This window comes from Rhopalosiphum maidis, chromosome 1 (assembly GCF_003676215.2).
Source record: "Rhopalosiphum maidis isolate BTI-1 chromosome 1, ASM367621v3, whole genome shotgun sequence".
Lineage (NCBI taxonomy): Eukaryota > Metazoa > Arthropoda > Insecta > Hemiptera > Aphididae > Rhopalosiphum > Rhopalosiphum maidis.
This window is the reverse complement of record NC_040877.1, coordinates 85,103,893-85,123,260: the sequence shown is the minus strand read 5'-3', so window position 1 is coordinate 85,123,260 and position 19,368 is coordinate 85,103,893. Positions and strand designations below refer to the sequence as shown.

At 25.1% G+C, this 19,368-nt stretch overlaps 1 protein-coding gene across 1 annotated transcript; it reads right to left on the bottom strand.

Annotated features, from left to right (window-relative positions):
* Positions 1–6,490: 6,490 nt before the first annotated feature.
* LOC113558505 lies at positions 6,491–19,334 on the bottom strand. Its single transcript, XM_026963987.1, has 17 exons — positions 19,113–19,334; positions 18,969–19,036; positions 16,571–17,955; positions 15,859–15,918; positions 14,795–14,911; positions 14,595–14,723; positions 14,305–14,500; positions 13,229–13,326; positions 12,951–13,155; positions 10,805–11,044; positions 10,619–10,740; positions 10,002–10,256; positions 9,824–9,934; positions 9,570–9,766; positions 7,590–9,214; positions 7,386–7,530; positions 6,491–6,684 (listed from the first exon to the last, which is right to left on the bottom strand). The coding sequence occupies exons 3-17, from the start codon at positions 17,875–17,877 to the stop codon at positions 6,659–6,661; spliced, it is 4,833 nt and encodes a 1,610-aa protein (XP_026819788.1). The 5' UTR covers positions 17,878–17,955; positions 18,969–19,036; positions 19,113–19,334; the 3' UTR covers positions 6,491–6,658.
* Between the last annotated feature and the right edge of the window lie 34 nt (positions 19,335–19,368).

Below are 19,368 nucleotides of genomic sequence, written 5' to 3'. Positions count from 1 at the left end.
ATCAAACGTTCGACGGGCCAAAATATGAGCACCTTTATATACGTGGATTGACCGGAACACTAATCACTAATCAGTAATGTACTATTGTACCAAATAGTAAATACTAATGCGGTGGGGTTATCACCGTATTCGTAATGTCAAGAGATAAAGATGATATTATAAAAAGAAATCGGAATTATGCCACGCCGCCACTGTAATGTAGTACCTATAATGATGATATTATATACCTACAGCTGCTGTCTGCTGAGATTAATGTTTAATATCCAGCGCTGCAGCGGTTTACGGCTATTTTTACTATACTGTAATAATTAAATTTCGTGTTTGGCGTCGCAAACGAGGTGGGTTGATAATATTATTAATGACGTAGAAACGTCACTAAAGGTAGATGCGAAATAAGATATCTACAACTGAGGTCCGGAGTCCGGATCCGATGCGGGTCGATGCGTATCGCTGCCCGGCGGTACACGATGTACCTAAATATTAATGTCTACAAACGTACGCTTTTTTTTTTTTTTTGGAGTATGTCAAGCTCACGCGTAATAGTATGACATTATGCCAGTCTATTGGCTATATTATTTCTCGATCGTTCGATTTTGCACCGATACGAATCGATACACTCGAATTTATTCCTTGAAAATCTCGAAACTTGTAAATAGTACTAGACAAGCCACAAGCACAATACACGTGTTTCGACATATAAAATACATTAATACATATTACATAATACTAATATATTATACTATACCCATTGATTAAGTATACAATATATGTATTGTATATTGTATATTTAATCAATGATATACCTAATGTAAACATAAGAGTATAAGACACATATTTGTAGGGACATAAAATATAGACATGTAGCAATATAAAATAGGGTATTATACTATTATATTTATAAATATGTATTCTAAAAAATTGCCAACTGTTGGTGGTTGGTCGTATCACGGAACGATGATATATATATGATATTATAGGTATTATACTTATCAGTGCCGTAGCTTGGGGAGGCACGCCCACCCTCGAAAATAAAATATTTTTTGGCGTCAACTTAGTATTCAAAAATTCCTTATAAGTTAAATCGAAAATATATTTATATGATTCAAAGTAAATCTATGATAAATTATTCGTAATTTTTATTCAAAAATGCCAAATAGTAATAATGATATAGACATAGGCGTAAGGGATTAAATATATTGAGAGGGCTGAAGCCCCACTATAAATTGTCAACGTATCATTTCGTGGTGGGCTCTGTTGACCATAATATAATATAACTATACAAGGTCAAGGTGCTTCTGTCGTTTCTAAAATGGATGAATAAGTTACTAATATATCATATATACGTAGATACTAACTGTGATAGTCCAATGAAGATTGTATGAAATTTTTTTCTATCTTCAAATTCCAAATCTGGATTTATTTAAATTATTTTTAGAATATTATCGTGAATGTAAAAATAAACACTCTAGTTGTATTTTTCGAAGTTTTTAATAGTACTGTGAAACTTCCATTTTTATATGACCATATAACGAAGTCGAATAAGCAACAACATAAATTCGTAATATGGAGGAATTCGTTATAGAATTACGTATTCATTAACAATGAAGCTCATAGTTCTTAAAAATATTTCATTAAACATAAAATTTCATAAAATGGAAGTTCGTTGTATGGAAGTTTCACTGTATATTAAAAAATTAACTCTTCCCCCCAAGTCGCCCAAAATATCCCCTATGTGGCTATGCCCTATGCCATAGGAAAATGCTACAACTACAATATAATTATTTTTTATTTATTACTTTTTTATAATAAGATATGAATTAAATAATAATTGAATAGGTTTATTATCCCAAAACGACCCTCCGCAGTCCGCGTACCACCCATGTCGGTTTTTACAATATTTTAATGTTTAATCGAGTTATAAGAGCATTTTTATGCCTTAATACATACTATGAGAACTGACAGAAAATAATGTCCTTACATTTAAGTTTAATAATAGGTCAATTTGCTCTAAAAATTAAGATTGGAAATAACAACACGAGATAACCTATATGAAGCTCTAAGAGTCTGAGCCCGAGCCCAAATCATCATTTTATTTCTCAAATATATTGATATGTATAAATCATCATGCAATCTAGGAAACCCAATTTATTTATTCATACGTAACCAGGTAGCCATATGGTAGTTCCGGAGAAGAGGGCCACAGAAGCACATAACCCTCCTCACTCCTGCCAATGAACTACAGAAAACATTTTGAAATAATCATTTTTTATTTATTTGTACATCGTACACGTAGTTAATAAATATGATTTTAAAAAATATCTATATAATAGTCGAACAGTCGGTGTTGAAACTTTATTCATATGTTTAATATATATAATTAATTTTCTAAAAATATAAATAATGTGCTACCTTAAAAAAATGTCTAGATTCACCGCTGAATGTGGCTATAGCATTTATTATTATTTTAAGCTAACTAAGCTAAGATGTTGATGATGTACTAAAAATAAAAGTTATTGACTATGGTCTGGTACTTTTGTTAGTAATAAAACGAATTATAATATTCGAATTAAAAGTTAAATTTCATATTTACAACACTTATTAGTTATTATAATATACTAATATTCATTAGGTAATACATCAATCTGTGGTTTATTAAACTAATAATAATAATGATTATTGATTTTATTGGACATCTAATGGTACAATTAAATATAATTACAAATTACAATCAATATTATTTAATATAATAAACATGTATAAATACTAAATAGTTTAATGTCCTAACTCACTACTGAGGATAACCTCTTATTGGTGAAATTGATGTAGGTACCTAGTACCTACTATTTACTAATAAAAATAAATAACAAAAAATATAATACCTAAAATTAATACATGAAGAAACTTGGAAGTGAAGAATATAGAATATTAGTAGGTACCTATAATTATAATTATAGTTGTTATTATTCAATAATTTTACCATTACATACTAGGTTGATTAAATAGATTCACATCATATACACTTAGCTATTAAATTGTTTGTGTTATTTATATTATTTTAAATTTTTAACGGACGTCTTGTATTAAATATAACATTTTTAGATTTGTAATTTATGATATGTATTGCGGTTTTATAACTTAAGACCTTCTTAAGAAAAATATAGATTTATATTATAATTTTATAATATATGCTTTAATGCAAGCATGTTTACGAAAAAAAAATTTGGTAGGGGAGGTTTGAACCCCCCTGTACACATGCCTGCTTTAATGTTCTATAGTAGTATATTATTAATATTATGAATATTTCTTATTATATAGCTGTATTATTATAAAATAAGGACAAAGGTAGGTATGCTCCAAAAAGTAATATTACTCTATGGTATACTCTTACAAGTGTTACAAATCGTGTTATCATCATAATTGGCAATTACGTAGTGGATTTAAAATTACAGAATATTTTAATAGCAATAATAATTAGGTATGGTGTTTTACTCTAATCACAGAACAGTATAAACACAAACTGGGAGGTAGTTTAAAAAAAATTAAAATATTTTTAAAATATTTCTGGAAAAAAATCTTCAGTTTGAAAATTTAAGAAAATAATGCGACGAGCATGTTAAATTTAATAAATATAAAAAAGTAGACATACAAGATTACACCGCTGACCGCTGTGCAGTACATTATGCGCCAGATTTATTTTACTATTAATATAATGGTAGGTTAATTAAATTGTTTTTATTATATTATTAGTATTTACTATTTAATTACCTATTATTAAAATAAAGAATAATATATATTTATACCATGATCATATATTATTGTTATTATTAATTTTTGAGTAAATACCTAGCCTTATACGAGTTATACCATAATTCGTAAAACAGTGTGAATAGGTTCATGGTATAAATATTTTATGATATCAAAAGGCACGAGATTTTGAATTATGACAAAATAATTAACACTGATAGAGTATGTAATTTCGTCAAAATTTGAATATAAAATTTTAATTAATAAATAATTGTCCTTATTTAGATTATATTATGTTAACTATATTTTTAATTTAAATATGAGCTACTTAGCCTACTTATAAAGTTATCATAACTTTGTATCAAATTTGAAAATCTTAGATAGATTTTATAATATTTAAAATTGTATTAACTTTCAAACACGAATACTCGTATGTTAATAATGTAAGTTTGTTAATTTAAGTAATTTAATGAATCTCGTCAAAAATTGAACTCGAAATGTATACGTACAAAGAAAAATTGTGCCTGTTTTTTTTTAAAATTTTAATTATTTTTATACAAACTCAAAGATAACTTGTGCGATTTTATATTAAATTTTCTGGTCTTTTGACAGAAGGCAATATTTTTTATTTATATTTAAAAATATAAATTTTCTATAAATGCATGCAGTCAAAATATTTTAAAAATTATTTCATGACGTATAGAGGTATAGAAATGATTATACCTATATAAAAACACTTTGATGATAATTTAAATTTAAAATTTCTTTGGTTACAGCAATGTTTAAATTATTATAAGAAAATAAAGGAATACATTTTATCTAAAACTAGTTCAACGTAAAAATTCCAGTTTGTTAAAAAAGTACTGAAAATTTTTTACTTTTGAGCCCTGAAAGTATCAATTAAATCCAATTTTCTAACAAGAAACTACTCTTCAAATTTGAAAATCAAATCATTTTTATTAACTGAAAAGATGATAAGTCATTGTTAGTTTAATTAAAAATGCCAAAAGTTAAGCCGTGTCAACTTCCTCTCACTTTTAACTTGTATACCTATTAAAAATTTGTTTCGTTTTTAAAGGTATTATTGTGTTAAGATAAAGGATTTTTTATTATTGTTTATTGCTTAGTATTTTTTGAGTTTTTAGGACATTTAATCTGGGTCCAGTGATCCCTAATTAACATTAAGCCAGTCTATAAATTTATTAAATTTTATTCTTACGATTTCTTACTCTAAGATTTTTTTTTATACAAACAACACATTAAACTAATATAGGTATACTAGGTATATGTCAGAGGTGGCAAGCGAGAACACTCGCGAGCCGCCTAATATATTAATTATTATGGAAGTGCTGAAATAAAAAAAGGTCATATTAATATATACATATATATTATATAAATGTTTTATATCTTACGATAAGATGAGTGCTGCAATGACGCGAGCCGCAGTCTAACCACTCCTGGTATATGTCTATAATATGAAAATGTTTATCCTATTATTAGCCATAGGATGTTGGTCGGCCAATTTTGAAATCCTTTTTTTTTCATTAATGTTTTGAAAATAAATTTAATAAAAGTAAGTATTATTACAAATAATTTAAATTAAATAACTTATTCCACAAATTTAAAATTAATTTTTATCAACTCACTTATATGTTTTTTAAATAATACCTATAAAATATCTTTATTATAATCATTATTATATTTATTAATGGGTCTTAAATTCTGTAAGTATGGTATAAAAATGTATCTTCTTTTCTTAAAAATTAATTGTTATTAAATATTGACACATTTGTTATTATTATTGATTTTTTTTTTTTATCAATAAAATAAGCTAATATTAAATTGATTTTGAAACACTATATTATTATTTTCTTACTATTTAAATAATACTACTAAAATGACGAGTTAAAAATCTAGAAGACAAGCATCCTAAAATCAAACTGCTATCGGCTTCCTGGGACTAAGTATCCCATCTTAATATATTCTGTAGATGAATGTATGTTAACTCAATTTTATGACTGGAATGAAACGTCCATTGAATTTAATTATTTATAAAATTGTATATGGTAAAACTAATGAATTTATTTTGTGCTTAAATTAATAAAAAACCATTTTCAGGATAATATTAAATATTAAAAAGCTATAACTATAATATAATTAGCTAAGAGAAAACTTAGTCAATTTATATTATTTATAAACATTTTAGAAATGAATATTTTACTTTATTTCACGATTTATGTCGATTGTTACATTTTTATTTTTATATCACTAATGATTCAAATGTATAATAACAACTAACTGAACTAAATATTATTTAATTAAAAAATATATTGTTATTCTATTAACAATAAACAATTCAAACATTACAAAAAGATAGACTAGATTAAAAAAAAATATATAAATATAATATTCCATCAATAAATAGTAAGTTGTGAATTTGTGATACTTTGTGGTACTTCATATATTATAATTTTTAAACACATAACTATAATATAAATTATAGTATTTATATATGAATCAATTTGTTACTATTAAATAGTATATGTATGAGCATTGAACACACATCATCAATACAGATCACCTTTACAAATAAATAAGAAAACCAAAATAATAATTTAATAACCTTTTATGTATATACTTCTAAAATATAAAAAAAACAACATAGTAATTAACAAAATGTAAAAAAATTAAATTATAAGTTATGACTGTATATAAAAAAGAAAATATTTATTTACATAGCATAGAAATAGTCAAACTTAATTTAAAAACATAAATGATCTAGTCAGTCTAAAATAAATCAAAATTATGATTAATTATTAATACTTAGCATTAAAAATATAACAATTTCAAACAAAAATTATTGGCAGTTATAGTGTTACACTAAAACAAAACAGTAAACATTTTTTTATATAACTTACTTTGGTTTGTGATTAGTTTGTTCTGAAAAAAAAATATTTCATTAAGTAAATTAACATAGTAAAAATAATTAAATTCTTTAAGATGACGCTTCCATGCAATTATTGTCTACATAATGTAAAACATATCATATTTGAGTTAATTAGAATTAATTTTGTTTTTCAGCTTAAATAATAGTATGAATTAACCTGTTTTCAAAATTTAAGGTAAGGACATTATTACTTATTAGGATGAGTAGTTTATGAAGAAATCATGCCAAAATAATATTTTTAAAAATTTTGATAGATTTTGAAATAATAATTGTTATTTAATCAAAGAATTGTCCTATATATTGTAAAACATCAACAAAAAAAAGCTGACGCTTAAGAATAAATAATTTTTTTTTAAGTTTGATAATAGCCTAATAGTGACCTTTTATTTTAATATTAATTTAACAACACAGTATCGATTTTGATGAACTCAAATCTTACATGTTTTATGTTTATAAGACAGATACAACACACGCATACAACACCTAACTAATGATGGCTTCATTTTTAGTCATCCAAATAAAAACCAGTAAACAAGTTTTTGGTTTTGGTCAATTTTATGATCAGAACATGTACAACCGAGATTTCGCTTAGTTCAATATAAATAGAATTCCAAAATTCAGCTTTAAAACATGATTTTTAAGATAATTTTCCAGAGGATTAAAAACTGATAATAAAATTAAAAATCATACATACCATTAGATTTTTTTTTGTAGGATTCTCCAAATCGTGACATATACTTTCTGATATATTCAGCAACTTTATCTTTTGTACTATCACTAATTTTTAATTTGTCCACTTTTTTTAATTGTAACTCTTTCAACAACACATTTTCATTAATCTGTAAAAAAAGTTAAGTGTTTTCATAAAAAAACATTAAAATTAATAATTTTTAGTTACTTTTCTAGCAAGATATTTAAAATCTTCATTGCTTCTTATACGTCCTTGTTGACAGGTCTTTTTAGCATATGATCCTAATGTTTTTACAATAACAGTAGCCATTGAATGATAATAGTCAATTATTTTCTTCATTTCCTTTCTATTATCAGGGATAAGCTTTAATACATCCACTGATAAAGACATCATGCTTATAGGTATCTTATGTTTTCTTTGACTACGTAATTGATCTAATTCAATTGACTTGTCTCGTAAACTAATGCGCCTATTTCTTGATGCTTTGAATTTTGCAACAATAGGTGTAATGATTTGATCATTAGTTGAATCAAGACCAGGGATTTGCAAATTATCATCACCTTGAATAGCAGAAGTAGAAGGCTGAAGAATAGATTTAGGTTCATTTCGTATTTCAAATGGATGACACTTCATTAGAGGCTTTTGTTTCACAGTATTTTGATTCAAATTAATTGGTCTTACTTCTGGGTGTGTCAAATTTGGTGATGTCTCACCTTCTATCCAGAACGTAACTCTTTTTTCTTTAGGTCTTTTTAAATAATCATCCAAATTAATATTACTTTGTCTCTTTAATGCTGATTTTGTTACATTGGCAAGACTATTTTTCAATGCTAAACGATGTAAACTACCCTTACGCAATATATTACGTTTTGTAGCTGGTATTTCATCACGATTTCTTTTTAAACCTTTCAGTTGGATTCCCCATTGTCGTTTTAAAACAGGTGCAAAACCATTTTTGGTTTTTACGTGACCAACTATTTTTTTTACAACTTTTGGTTTCATATTATTGTATAATTCGATTTCTTTGTCAGTTTCATGATATGTAATTATATCTGAGTTGAGAGCTTTTGAAACAAACGTTTTTGGTACTGAGTTTTCATCTTCAGGTACCAACACCTTTTTTAATAAAGAATTAAATATGGCATTTGCAAATTTATTTTCTTGAGATACTTTAATAGTTTTAGGAATTGGCACAACATCTTCACTTAATGTGTTTGAAGTCACACTAGTTTTTTCGTTGATGAAAACAATTTTATTATTTTTATCACAAACTGTCTTCAACTTTATGTCAGACAAGGATACTTTTTCAATTTTTGTATTATCATTTTTATGTTTTAAATTCTTAACTGTAATTAATTTTGATGGCTGGTTTTTAAAAGAATTACTTATAACTTTAATTCTTGCTAATAAATCGGCACCTGATTGTACAGCTCTAGTACAAGATTTCTTGGAATGTTCTATTTCTGAATTAACAACATTAATTTTATCAGGATTATAATGCTTGCGTAAACTGTCATTGATCAAATTAAAGACATTAGTTTCAGCTAACTTAATTAGATGTTTTTTTGGAGACAGATCAGGTGATTCAATATCTTGATGAACAGGTTTATTGTTTGATAGAGTAATATTTTGCAGTTGTGTTATTAATGGTTGACTAGATGTCTGTAGCGGAGGAGTATTAAAAAATGTTGGTTGATTAACTTGATGATAATCAGATAAAGCTTGAGACTGTATATAAGAATACTGTGGAAATTGAATTAATGATTGTTGAAATGCTTGTGGTGGCATATAATTCAAACATGAATTTGACATAGTATAATTGATTATTGAATCTGAAACAAAACATTATAATCAAGCACATTAACATATAAATAATTTAAAAATAAAAAACATATAAACACATGTATTCTGCAAGTCTGTATCCCACAAATATTTACTGAGTCATCAATATAATATATTGAACATATAATATAGTATAAAGTACAGCGTTAAGTAGAATTTAAATTTAACTAGCCAATATAAATATTTTTTTTAAAAGAAGAATTTTTTCACGGGTTCTATAATTAGTAATTACTATTTAATTTTTAACTTGAAAATATTTAGAAATATTAATTGTATTCTACAATAATTGTATTTAATATAGATATTCAAATAAATATTCCAAATGTAGTAAAATATTTATATTACTTTGATCTATCTGTGTTGCTTGTAATGAAGAATCCCATTTTATCTGTTCACTAGTTCCATTATTATTGTTTAATGTTGAGTTATTGCAACTAAGGAAATTTAAAGTCTGAGGATGTTGTAAATAATTTTCATTAGATTTTTTATTTACTACTCCCTCACATTTTTCATACCAATCATCCATCACTTTTTTCCTAAACCTAAAACAGAAGAAATTAGTATGTCAAAAAATATATTATTGCTAAAATAATTTTTACATTTTTTGGCGTTCTTGATCCACTTTAAATTTATATTCTTTTCTTGATTGTGTACGATCTAAAGTTAAAGTTTGTTGATTCCGTACTTTATATTTATTTGAATGTCTAAACCTTTAATTATAAACATTTTAATAATTTAAAACAAAGTTATTTTATTTAGTGATTTATTATCACTCACGTTTTTCGATCAAAAGTAGGTATGTCCATCGAAGATTGATAACAATCATCAATAAGTTTACTTGAATTTATTTTTGTTGTTGGTTTATGCTGATCTATTTTTTTGGGAATTTTAAACACCATTTTCAATACAATCCACTTTTTCCACAAAGCTCTAGATTTTTTTACCAGACTATTAATTATTCCATTATCATTTGGCAATAAATTGTCAATTTCTTGACAATGATTTTTGATTTCTGTCGCAGGATACTCTAAACTAAAAAATATGAAACATATTTATTATTAAAATTTAACAAAAGGCTGTTAACAATAAACTGTTAAGTTAACAACATTTTATTGTTCTTCTAGTATTTATTTATAAAAGATCAGCAAAATTTGTCATCGCTGTCCTATACAATTTAAGAAACTTAAAAGATTTTTAAATAACAATCTAAATAAGATTTTATGTTTTAGATAAGACTACTTTGAACTTGAAGCACTCTTTTATACAATAAGTGAAAAAAAGTATTAAAAACCAATATATTTTTCACAGTATGTAATATTCATAGGTTATGAATAAGATTATATTTAATGCAGTAAAAAGACAATCAAATTTATCAAAATAATATTTGATGAAACCTTTCAATTTTAGTTTTGACGTCTTTTGGAATTTCAGCCCATTCAGCTACAACATCTAATACTTTAGATTTAGTAATAGTATTTCTGTTTGTAATTGGTAGTTCAGCTAAGATTTCCAAAATCTGCAAGTTTTAAAAATAAATTTTGAAATAGGAATAAGATTTATAATTAAATTAGTAAATTTACCATTAATTTAAAAGATTCATTTTCATTTGATGTCATCCAATTATGAATAATACTGAGTCCACTGAAATCCATAAATAATCTTTTGTTCATATCATGTTCTCGTATAAATGTTAAGACATGTAAACGACTGACACTGTCTGTAATATGCACCATAAGTCTATTCAAATTCAATGTTGCCATTTCTTGATCAGCTTTTAATCCAGTTTTTAATTTGGCAATTTCTGTCAATTGTCTCCTCAACTATTAAAAATATAATTCATTTACATATTAGTAAAATAATTATGTACATTAAAGTAAATGTAAGGAAATTACTAATAGAGTAAAACCTGTCTAAACGGATATCTCTCAACAGATAAAATGATAAATTCCTAGTAAAAATATGGGTTTTCTAAAGTATTTTGACCTGTCATAATGGACCCGGGAAATAATATTTCTCCCAATAAAGAATGGATAACACTCTTAGTTCAAACTCAAATATAATTATATACATTTTTACTTATTATACAAGTGGCATTGGTAATGACTAGGGCTGGAATTTGTATGAAAATACATATTTTTACAAAAACATGATAAATTAAGTATTGGAAATGATAAATTCATTTCACGTGATTTTTAATAAAATAAAACATATTTTATGTTACATGTTTTTATACATTTCGTCATAAATACATATTTTAACATTATTTGTAAAATGTCTGCTTTTTGTTTACATATTTCGTAAATTTTGATAATTTCGGTAGTTTAGTAGTATTATATACATTTATACTTCGATAATAGTAAACTCGTAAAAATTGTAAGTATATAATGCATATGGGAAATAAGTATATGAAAGTATTAGTTAAATATTAATAACTTGATTATAGTTTATCTTATTTTTTTCTGTTGGATAACTTTATATTAATGATCTTAGATTATACTTTAAATTCAACAATTATTAGAGAAAATATATTTACAAATTTTCAACAGTGTCAGTACTTACGCTCGCAAGTTATATTTTTTAAATTAAATTGATTAGAAATTAAAAATAATTAATTGTATATTATTCAAAAATTATTTAGAATTTTTATTTTATTTTTACACATTAACATAATTTAAAATTTTTCTTGTTACATATTGCTTATTTTATACTACATATTTTGGCCATTTTGACTATATATATAAGTACATATTTTTGGTTTTTTATTACATATTAATCCCAACCCTAATAATGACGATGCCGAGTGCGATTGAACGTCAAGGTATAATTCGTAATTCACAAATAATTACATACTTCTCTATCTCTGATAATAATATTATTAATTGAGTATATTTATAATTATGTATGTATCTAAAAATCTATGTGTAATATATATTAATATTTACTATAGGCTTTTATGTGTTGACTTGTATAAAATAATTGATAAAGTTGCTAGTAAAAGAAGTGTTAATACAACTAATAATATTCTAAAATTTAGATATAAAATCTTTGTATCAAAAAAAAAAGATTTGTACTACTTATTTTTGTTATAGTTTCTTATTTTAATATTTTAGTTTAAAATTAATTGTTTAAATACTACAAGTGAAGCAAGCAATTATTTTTATTTTTTGGTTACCCTTTAAAATAATTTTCTATAAAAAATTCCGTCAAACCAAAAATCAGCCTACCCATACTGTCTATCCTTATGTATTCTATACAATTTTTATACATTTTTGTATTATTGAATAGCAAATAACAAAACAATACTTAATGGTTGAAATCAGGAAAATGTTTAAATTATTTAAGTGTTGAAAAATTAATATTAATATAGTACTAATATTTTAGCTCCTTTTGTGGTTCTTGAAAGATGAGGTGGGATGGCCTCAGTTAGAATTAACCACCTTTTTTAATGAACTCTGCACCACTGTGTAATAGGCATTATTTTTATTTAATATAATATAAATGTTTATGCAATGCATGCGATCTTGGGTTAGGAATATATTATTTCCTTAACCATAGTTCTATAATAGCATAGACATATGGGTCTTGTCTCTATTCTGTACTCTAAGCCCATTTTGTTAATAAAAACATAACACGGTATTCTTTTTTTGCTTACTGACAGTAAATCAATTAAAGACTTGAATAGTTTTTATAGTTAAGTATGTGTAAGTCATTTAAAAAAATAATAACCTCTCTTAATTTATTTTCATTATTATTAGCAGCTCTCTTTTCCAAAATTTTCTTTTTCCTTTTTTTATCTTCGGGTTTTGATATAAAGACATTTTCATTAGCACTTTCACTGTCTTCAGAACTATTATGGTCAACAATTTGAGATGATTTATTGATGTATCCACGACATTTTGAGGAACCACAATAACAAATTTGAGCACCATCACTGAAAATTTAAAAATTTTTTAAGATTTAAAATGAATATAAATATATAAAATTTAATTATTTTATAAGTTTACCCAAAGATTTGAAAACTATAATCAAATGTGATTTCTTCACCTTTTTTAATAGGCCGTGTGCTAAAGAAACCAATACGAGACTGACCCAATACATGCCACTAAAATCAAAATTAATTTGTATTTTTAAACTGTGAAATTAACTATGGCTAAAATGTCAAAATGTATTATCAGTATTTCGTAGTAAGAGCAAATTATAAATGTATAAATATTAAATACACATCATCTAATTCTAATCTTTATAAATATAATGGCAAAGATACAAAAATAAAACTTAAATTATCAAAAAAACTAACAACTCTTATATATCAACAGTTGAAATTTCATTTTTTTGAACTGTTTATAATAAGTAAACCCACAGAGGATAAATAATTATGGGGATAATCCAAAACATGGATGTATCATACAATTTTGTTATTACGGTTTAAAATTTTTGCAACACACACACACACACACACACACACACACACACACATATATATATATATATATATATATATATGTATATACACTATATATAATTATTGTTTTTATAGTTTATAATCAAAGACCATTTAAAACAGAGTCTGGCGTATAGGATGGTATCATGTTGACATAGATATGTATCTTATGTATATTTAACTATATTCAATATAGTATATTATACTTAAACTTTAAGAAATCATACTTTTTTTTTTTAATAAATATAATTCAAATTTTAAATTACTTATTACTAAAGTACGTTGTTTAATATTCTACTATAAAATTATGAGTGATTTTAATTCTGAGGGAAGCAAAGAAGCTAAATAGTATAATTGCATAAACTTAAATTGTAGATTGAGTTCTTTATGTGGTAAAAGAAAATGTTTAACGGCTCAGAATTGTTTTTTTAGAATAAATTGTTTATTGTTTCTTTTAAATTCTATAAAATTACATTGAGTATCCTATCCTAGGTGCAAAATAATATTAGGTGATTTTTTTTTCTTATGAAAATTTTTGGCCTTATTTTTCTTATTGCATGAGCACGCCTATGATTGAAAACTGTAATACTAAATTAAAATACAGAGATAAGAAAATAATATATAATATTAAAAATTTACCTTTTCACCAACTGAATTTGGATCACAGCTATGATTAATAAATCTAGTCACATTTCCTTTTGAAGTAGAATCAATAATTTCATCGGGATTTAATTGAACCATATAATTTAAATTTTTATACTCTTCTTTTGTTAGACGATTACACATTTCGTTATAATCAATAACTTCACCAACATATTCACTAATTAAAACACCTCTATAAAAGAAAAATTTATTTTATAGTATTTATGATATAAAATCAAAATCAAAACTAAATTCTATTAAATTTAAAATAACTAATATTTATATACTTAGGAATATCTTCGATAGCACAAATCCCATAACCTTTATTGGCAGTTTTAATAATATTAGTTTTCTTGAATTGTTTATTCTGAAATTGTTTATTAGTACAATATCTTTTAAGAGAACAACCCAAACCACTAGAAAAAATGTAAAACATAAAAACATTAATAAAAGATAAAATATAAAATATAATTAATAAAATAATCACCATTCAACTTTAAGCAGTCGATTCAGACATCTATCATCGCATCCTGTATTTCCTTCCATTATATCTTCTTTAGATAATGTACACTCGCAATAATCGTTTATATCTCCAGATATTACTCTACAATTATAAAATAGCTTAATTTAAAAATAATTATTAGATTGGAAAATAAAAATGCAATATACCCATTGTGTTGTGTCTGTCTTACTAACACATAACATATTAACATGGCAATTTTTATGTTTAGAATAAACTATATTACTTTATTATATTTCATATTAGTCAATTGATCTATATTCTATCATCATATAATACTATACTCTATTCAAGTTAAGAAGACAACTCGGCAGTGATTAGTTCTTGTCAGGTGGTCAGACAACAACAGTTTGTTTCCAAACCAAGACAACACATGTATACTTGTCGTGTATACTCTATTCAGTTTAAGCTGATCCACTCGTCAGACAAAGACTGGTCATGGTCGCGCATGTCTCGCAGCACTAGTGTCCAATGTCACATTACGACCTGTTGGAGTGTTGGTCGTATGCGTGGTGGTAGTTGTCGACTTCGATAGTTAGCGACGATCGGAAACGGCAGCGATCAATCATGGAACACATTTCACCGACCAGGGGGTCTGACTGTTGTGCACGAAAGTAGATCAATTTAAACTGAATAGGGTATAGTTAAATCACACCCCAGGGTAATGAGTTGTCTTCTTAACTTAAATATAATGTAAAACATTACAAAAATATTTTTTATAATTTTATTTTAAAGCAAGTTATGAGTATTATAAATTTTACAAAAAGTTTATGATATAAAAATTCTATTAACTCGCTTTAAAATATGTATTTATAATAAAAATACTTAGATAGTTGTATTTATAGGTTTAATATTAATAAATATAGAAAAAATATAATGATAATAGATCAACTTAATCTAATATTAAAAATATCAGAATTAAATTAATTATTCTAAATGTAAAATTTGCTTAAAGACTTTTTTACAACACATAAGGCTATAAACATTCTTTTAAACAATTGAATCAATAAAAATAAACTGAGTTATTGTACCGTTGTTTCAGCTTACGTAGCATAGGAATTTCAGAAGGTGGATATAATTTTAAGGTCTGTCTGAAAAAAAATTAATAATAAAAATTAATATAGGATTATTAAATATGAAACTAATTGTGAATAACTTTAATAAAAGAAGATTTTAAGGAGACCTTAGTTTTGCTTTTTAATAATGTTTCCTTTAATTTTATAAATTAAATTTATATTAATTAATTTTTAGTCTTTGATCTAAAATAATCATTTATTATTTATTCATTAATACTATAATTTTATACTGTATTTTCACAAAAGGTAAAAGTCAAATAATTATTGAGAACATATAAAATAACAAATTAAATTAATTTATAGAAACAAATATGTTTGAATAAAATTTAATAATTTTACAATAATACCATTTAATAGATTTTATATTTTAAACATGTACTACATAAAATAAAATTGTCATAATTTATTATCATTTATGCTCAATGACTCAAATTGACATCATACAACTAGTTATTTAAGGCACTAAAATTTTGTCATTGTTATAATTATACCATTTTATTTTTGTCAATCTCATAAAGTATTATTTAATATGTATTATATCAATCTACATTTTTAATGAAACCCATTTATCCAGTTCAGAGAAAAGTATAAACAAAAAGTGTTTATTATACTATTAGTTTATTGTCATTTAATTAAAAATTTTTGATTAAAATTATGTATTTCTTACCTATTAGGTCTGTATACATTTTCATCAACTAATGTAAAGTTGGTAGCTTTTAGTTTTTCATCAAATTCTACATCATTAATTCTTGCTTCAAGTAATTGATTTTTATGTTCTTTGTAAATTTCATCAGCTACCTGATTAAAATTAACTTCTGGAACTTTCATATCATCAAGTATCTCTATATGATTATTTTTAGGTTTAATTCTTTTTGACTGTCGTCTTTTTTTTTTTTTGGGAGATTTTTTTTCAGGTTTTTGTAGTTTAAAAGTATCAATCACAGAATTGTTTAATTGATTTAAGTCATCAAAACTTTTATAACGTTTAAATGAATAATAAGTTTTTTTCAACACAAAATCACAACTTTTGGAACGAATTTCTCTGGGTTTACAAACAGGATTACACTTCAAATTTTCCGGTTCAGAAAAAAATGATTTAGGTATCTCCAAATTGGTATTTTGATCTTTTTCATTGTATTGCTTTACACCTAAAGTCAATTCATCAGATTGCTCAAACTTATTTAAATTTTCTGTAGATATTTCATTTAGTTCTGTAGTACTTAATATTTTATTACTCAAACCATCAAAATCTTTAAAATTTAAATCACGCATATTTAAACAATATGATTGTTGGGTTGTGATTGTATGATTATCTGTTATATTCTCTTTATGAGTTAATTTATTATCATTGTTTAATAGTAACTCATTTAAATTTAAATATTTAATAGCATTAGAAAGATTTAAATAGTCATCTTTTTCGAGTAACCTAGCATTATCTTTTATGTCTTTCGTAAATGAGAACTTAAACTTCCATGGTATAGAGGCTCGACGAATAGGTTTTGATGGTAATTTATCAATAATTTCAGTCATATTATTAACACTCTTTGATTGAAAAATTGAAATTTTGTTCCAGTCCACTGAAGTATGTCTTCTAATGATATTAGATTCTTGTGATATATCGTATTTCATATTGTCTTCTTGACCAATAACAGATGTACTAGATAATTGCTTCCATTTTTGTTCCTCTTCATTAAAACTTTTGGAAGAGATTTTTTTCTTTTTCTGATTTGACCGTCTATAATTCCTTCTATTATTGGTAGTCTTGCGAGAATTTCTTAATTCCAAAGAGTTGAATTCAGAACTATAATCAGTACTATCATTTAAATCACTTGTTGAAACATCTGTAACAGTATCAGACATATCTAATGAAGACTGTGACTCTTCCATCATCATTTCAATCTGACAAGATTGTGTCCATCGAGATTTAACTTTTACAGGCTTTTGATAATCCACTAGAGGACTACTAGAAGACATTTTAAGTTGAATTTATCTACAAATAATTGTATTTTGTTTAATTTTTAAAGTGGTAGTTTGATTATGAATTGAATCCATCTGTGAAAAAAAAATGTATATTTTACATGAAAAATAATATTACAAAAAAGGAATCATGTTTTTTGTAAATTAGAAGCTGTTGTCTTCTCTATTATTTTAAATAACCAAACAAAATTTGTACATGACTTCTCTATTAAGGTTGAGTCAACTGCATGTATAACACCTGTTATCATTGGACCTTCTTATATTTGAGTTTAAGAAAAGACAAAGTAAGAATTGTCGGTGGACATATTGATAAATGGCGCACTATTCAGTTACTACCACTAAGAATAAGCGGTAGGAGCCATTCATGAGAGGGGATGCACAGATCATTTAAGTCTTACCATGAAACCTATGGTAAGATTTAAATAGACTTAACATATGAGCTGGAGTTGCCAAACAAAAGCTAATATCAGAGTATCGCAAGAAACCTCTAACTTGTGATTATGGCGAGAACCAAATAGAAAATCATCTGTCACAGTGCAGACTAATTTCATTAGGATGGAAAAAGTATAATTAGGTGTTGAATTAAAATTTAAGATACAACAACTTACTAGCTGCTCACATGCTAAATTGTATCACTATTATACTATACAATTAAATTATATATATTTATCTAGTAGTAAAATTATACAGCATCTAAAACAAGAATAAAATGACCACCAAGGCTATTACTTTCAAGTATAACTAATACAATTTAAATAATAAAAACAATTAATCAGTAAATGCAAATTAATTTGACTCAACTATAGGAAAATTAATGTTAAAATGCTCTAACATACTGAGATTTTTAAACTTTTATTTTTATTTTTTGAATAATTATTATTTTGTACTAAAAATATGTACATGACCTAACTTAAAATATTAAAAAATATAAAGGTAAATAAAAAAAAAATAAATAAAAAAAAAATATTCTTTAAATATTAAGGTAAAACCTAAAAATTATTCCATAAAAATGTGAAGAATGATGTTGAAACCTAATTAACTTAATAACATTGTAATAAACCTAAGTAGATAAATAAAATATATCTCACAGTTAAAAGATGCATTATATGTCCATATTGTTGATACGAATACAAACAAGAGTTGATAGAAGTTGGTGCTAAAATCAAATAGTTCATAATATAGTAAGTTGGAGTTCTATTTGTTAATTTAATAGAGGATTACCGAATACTCACCTACAATTATGTCTAATGTATTCACATCTCTTAGTCTTGGAGACACCAGAGAATCAGTAATAATATAGCATGACTCGGTAGTTCGACCATTTTCGAATGAAATACGGCATACAGGTAATGTAATGGAAAGAACAGAGATCGGCTTACGGCGAAAACACAACAAGCTCTTAGCTCGTACGCAAAGCTCAACGCTATGGAATATTATGCGATTGCAGAAAGCCCTAAAAGAAAAATGACGCTTATCAGTTATCACAGA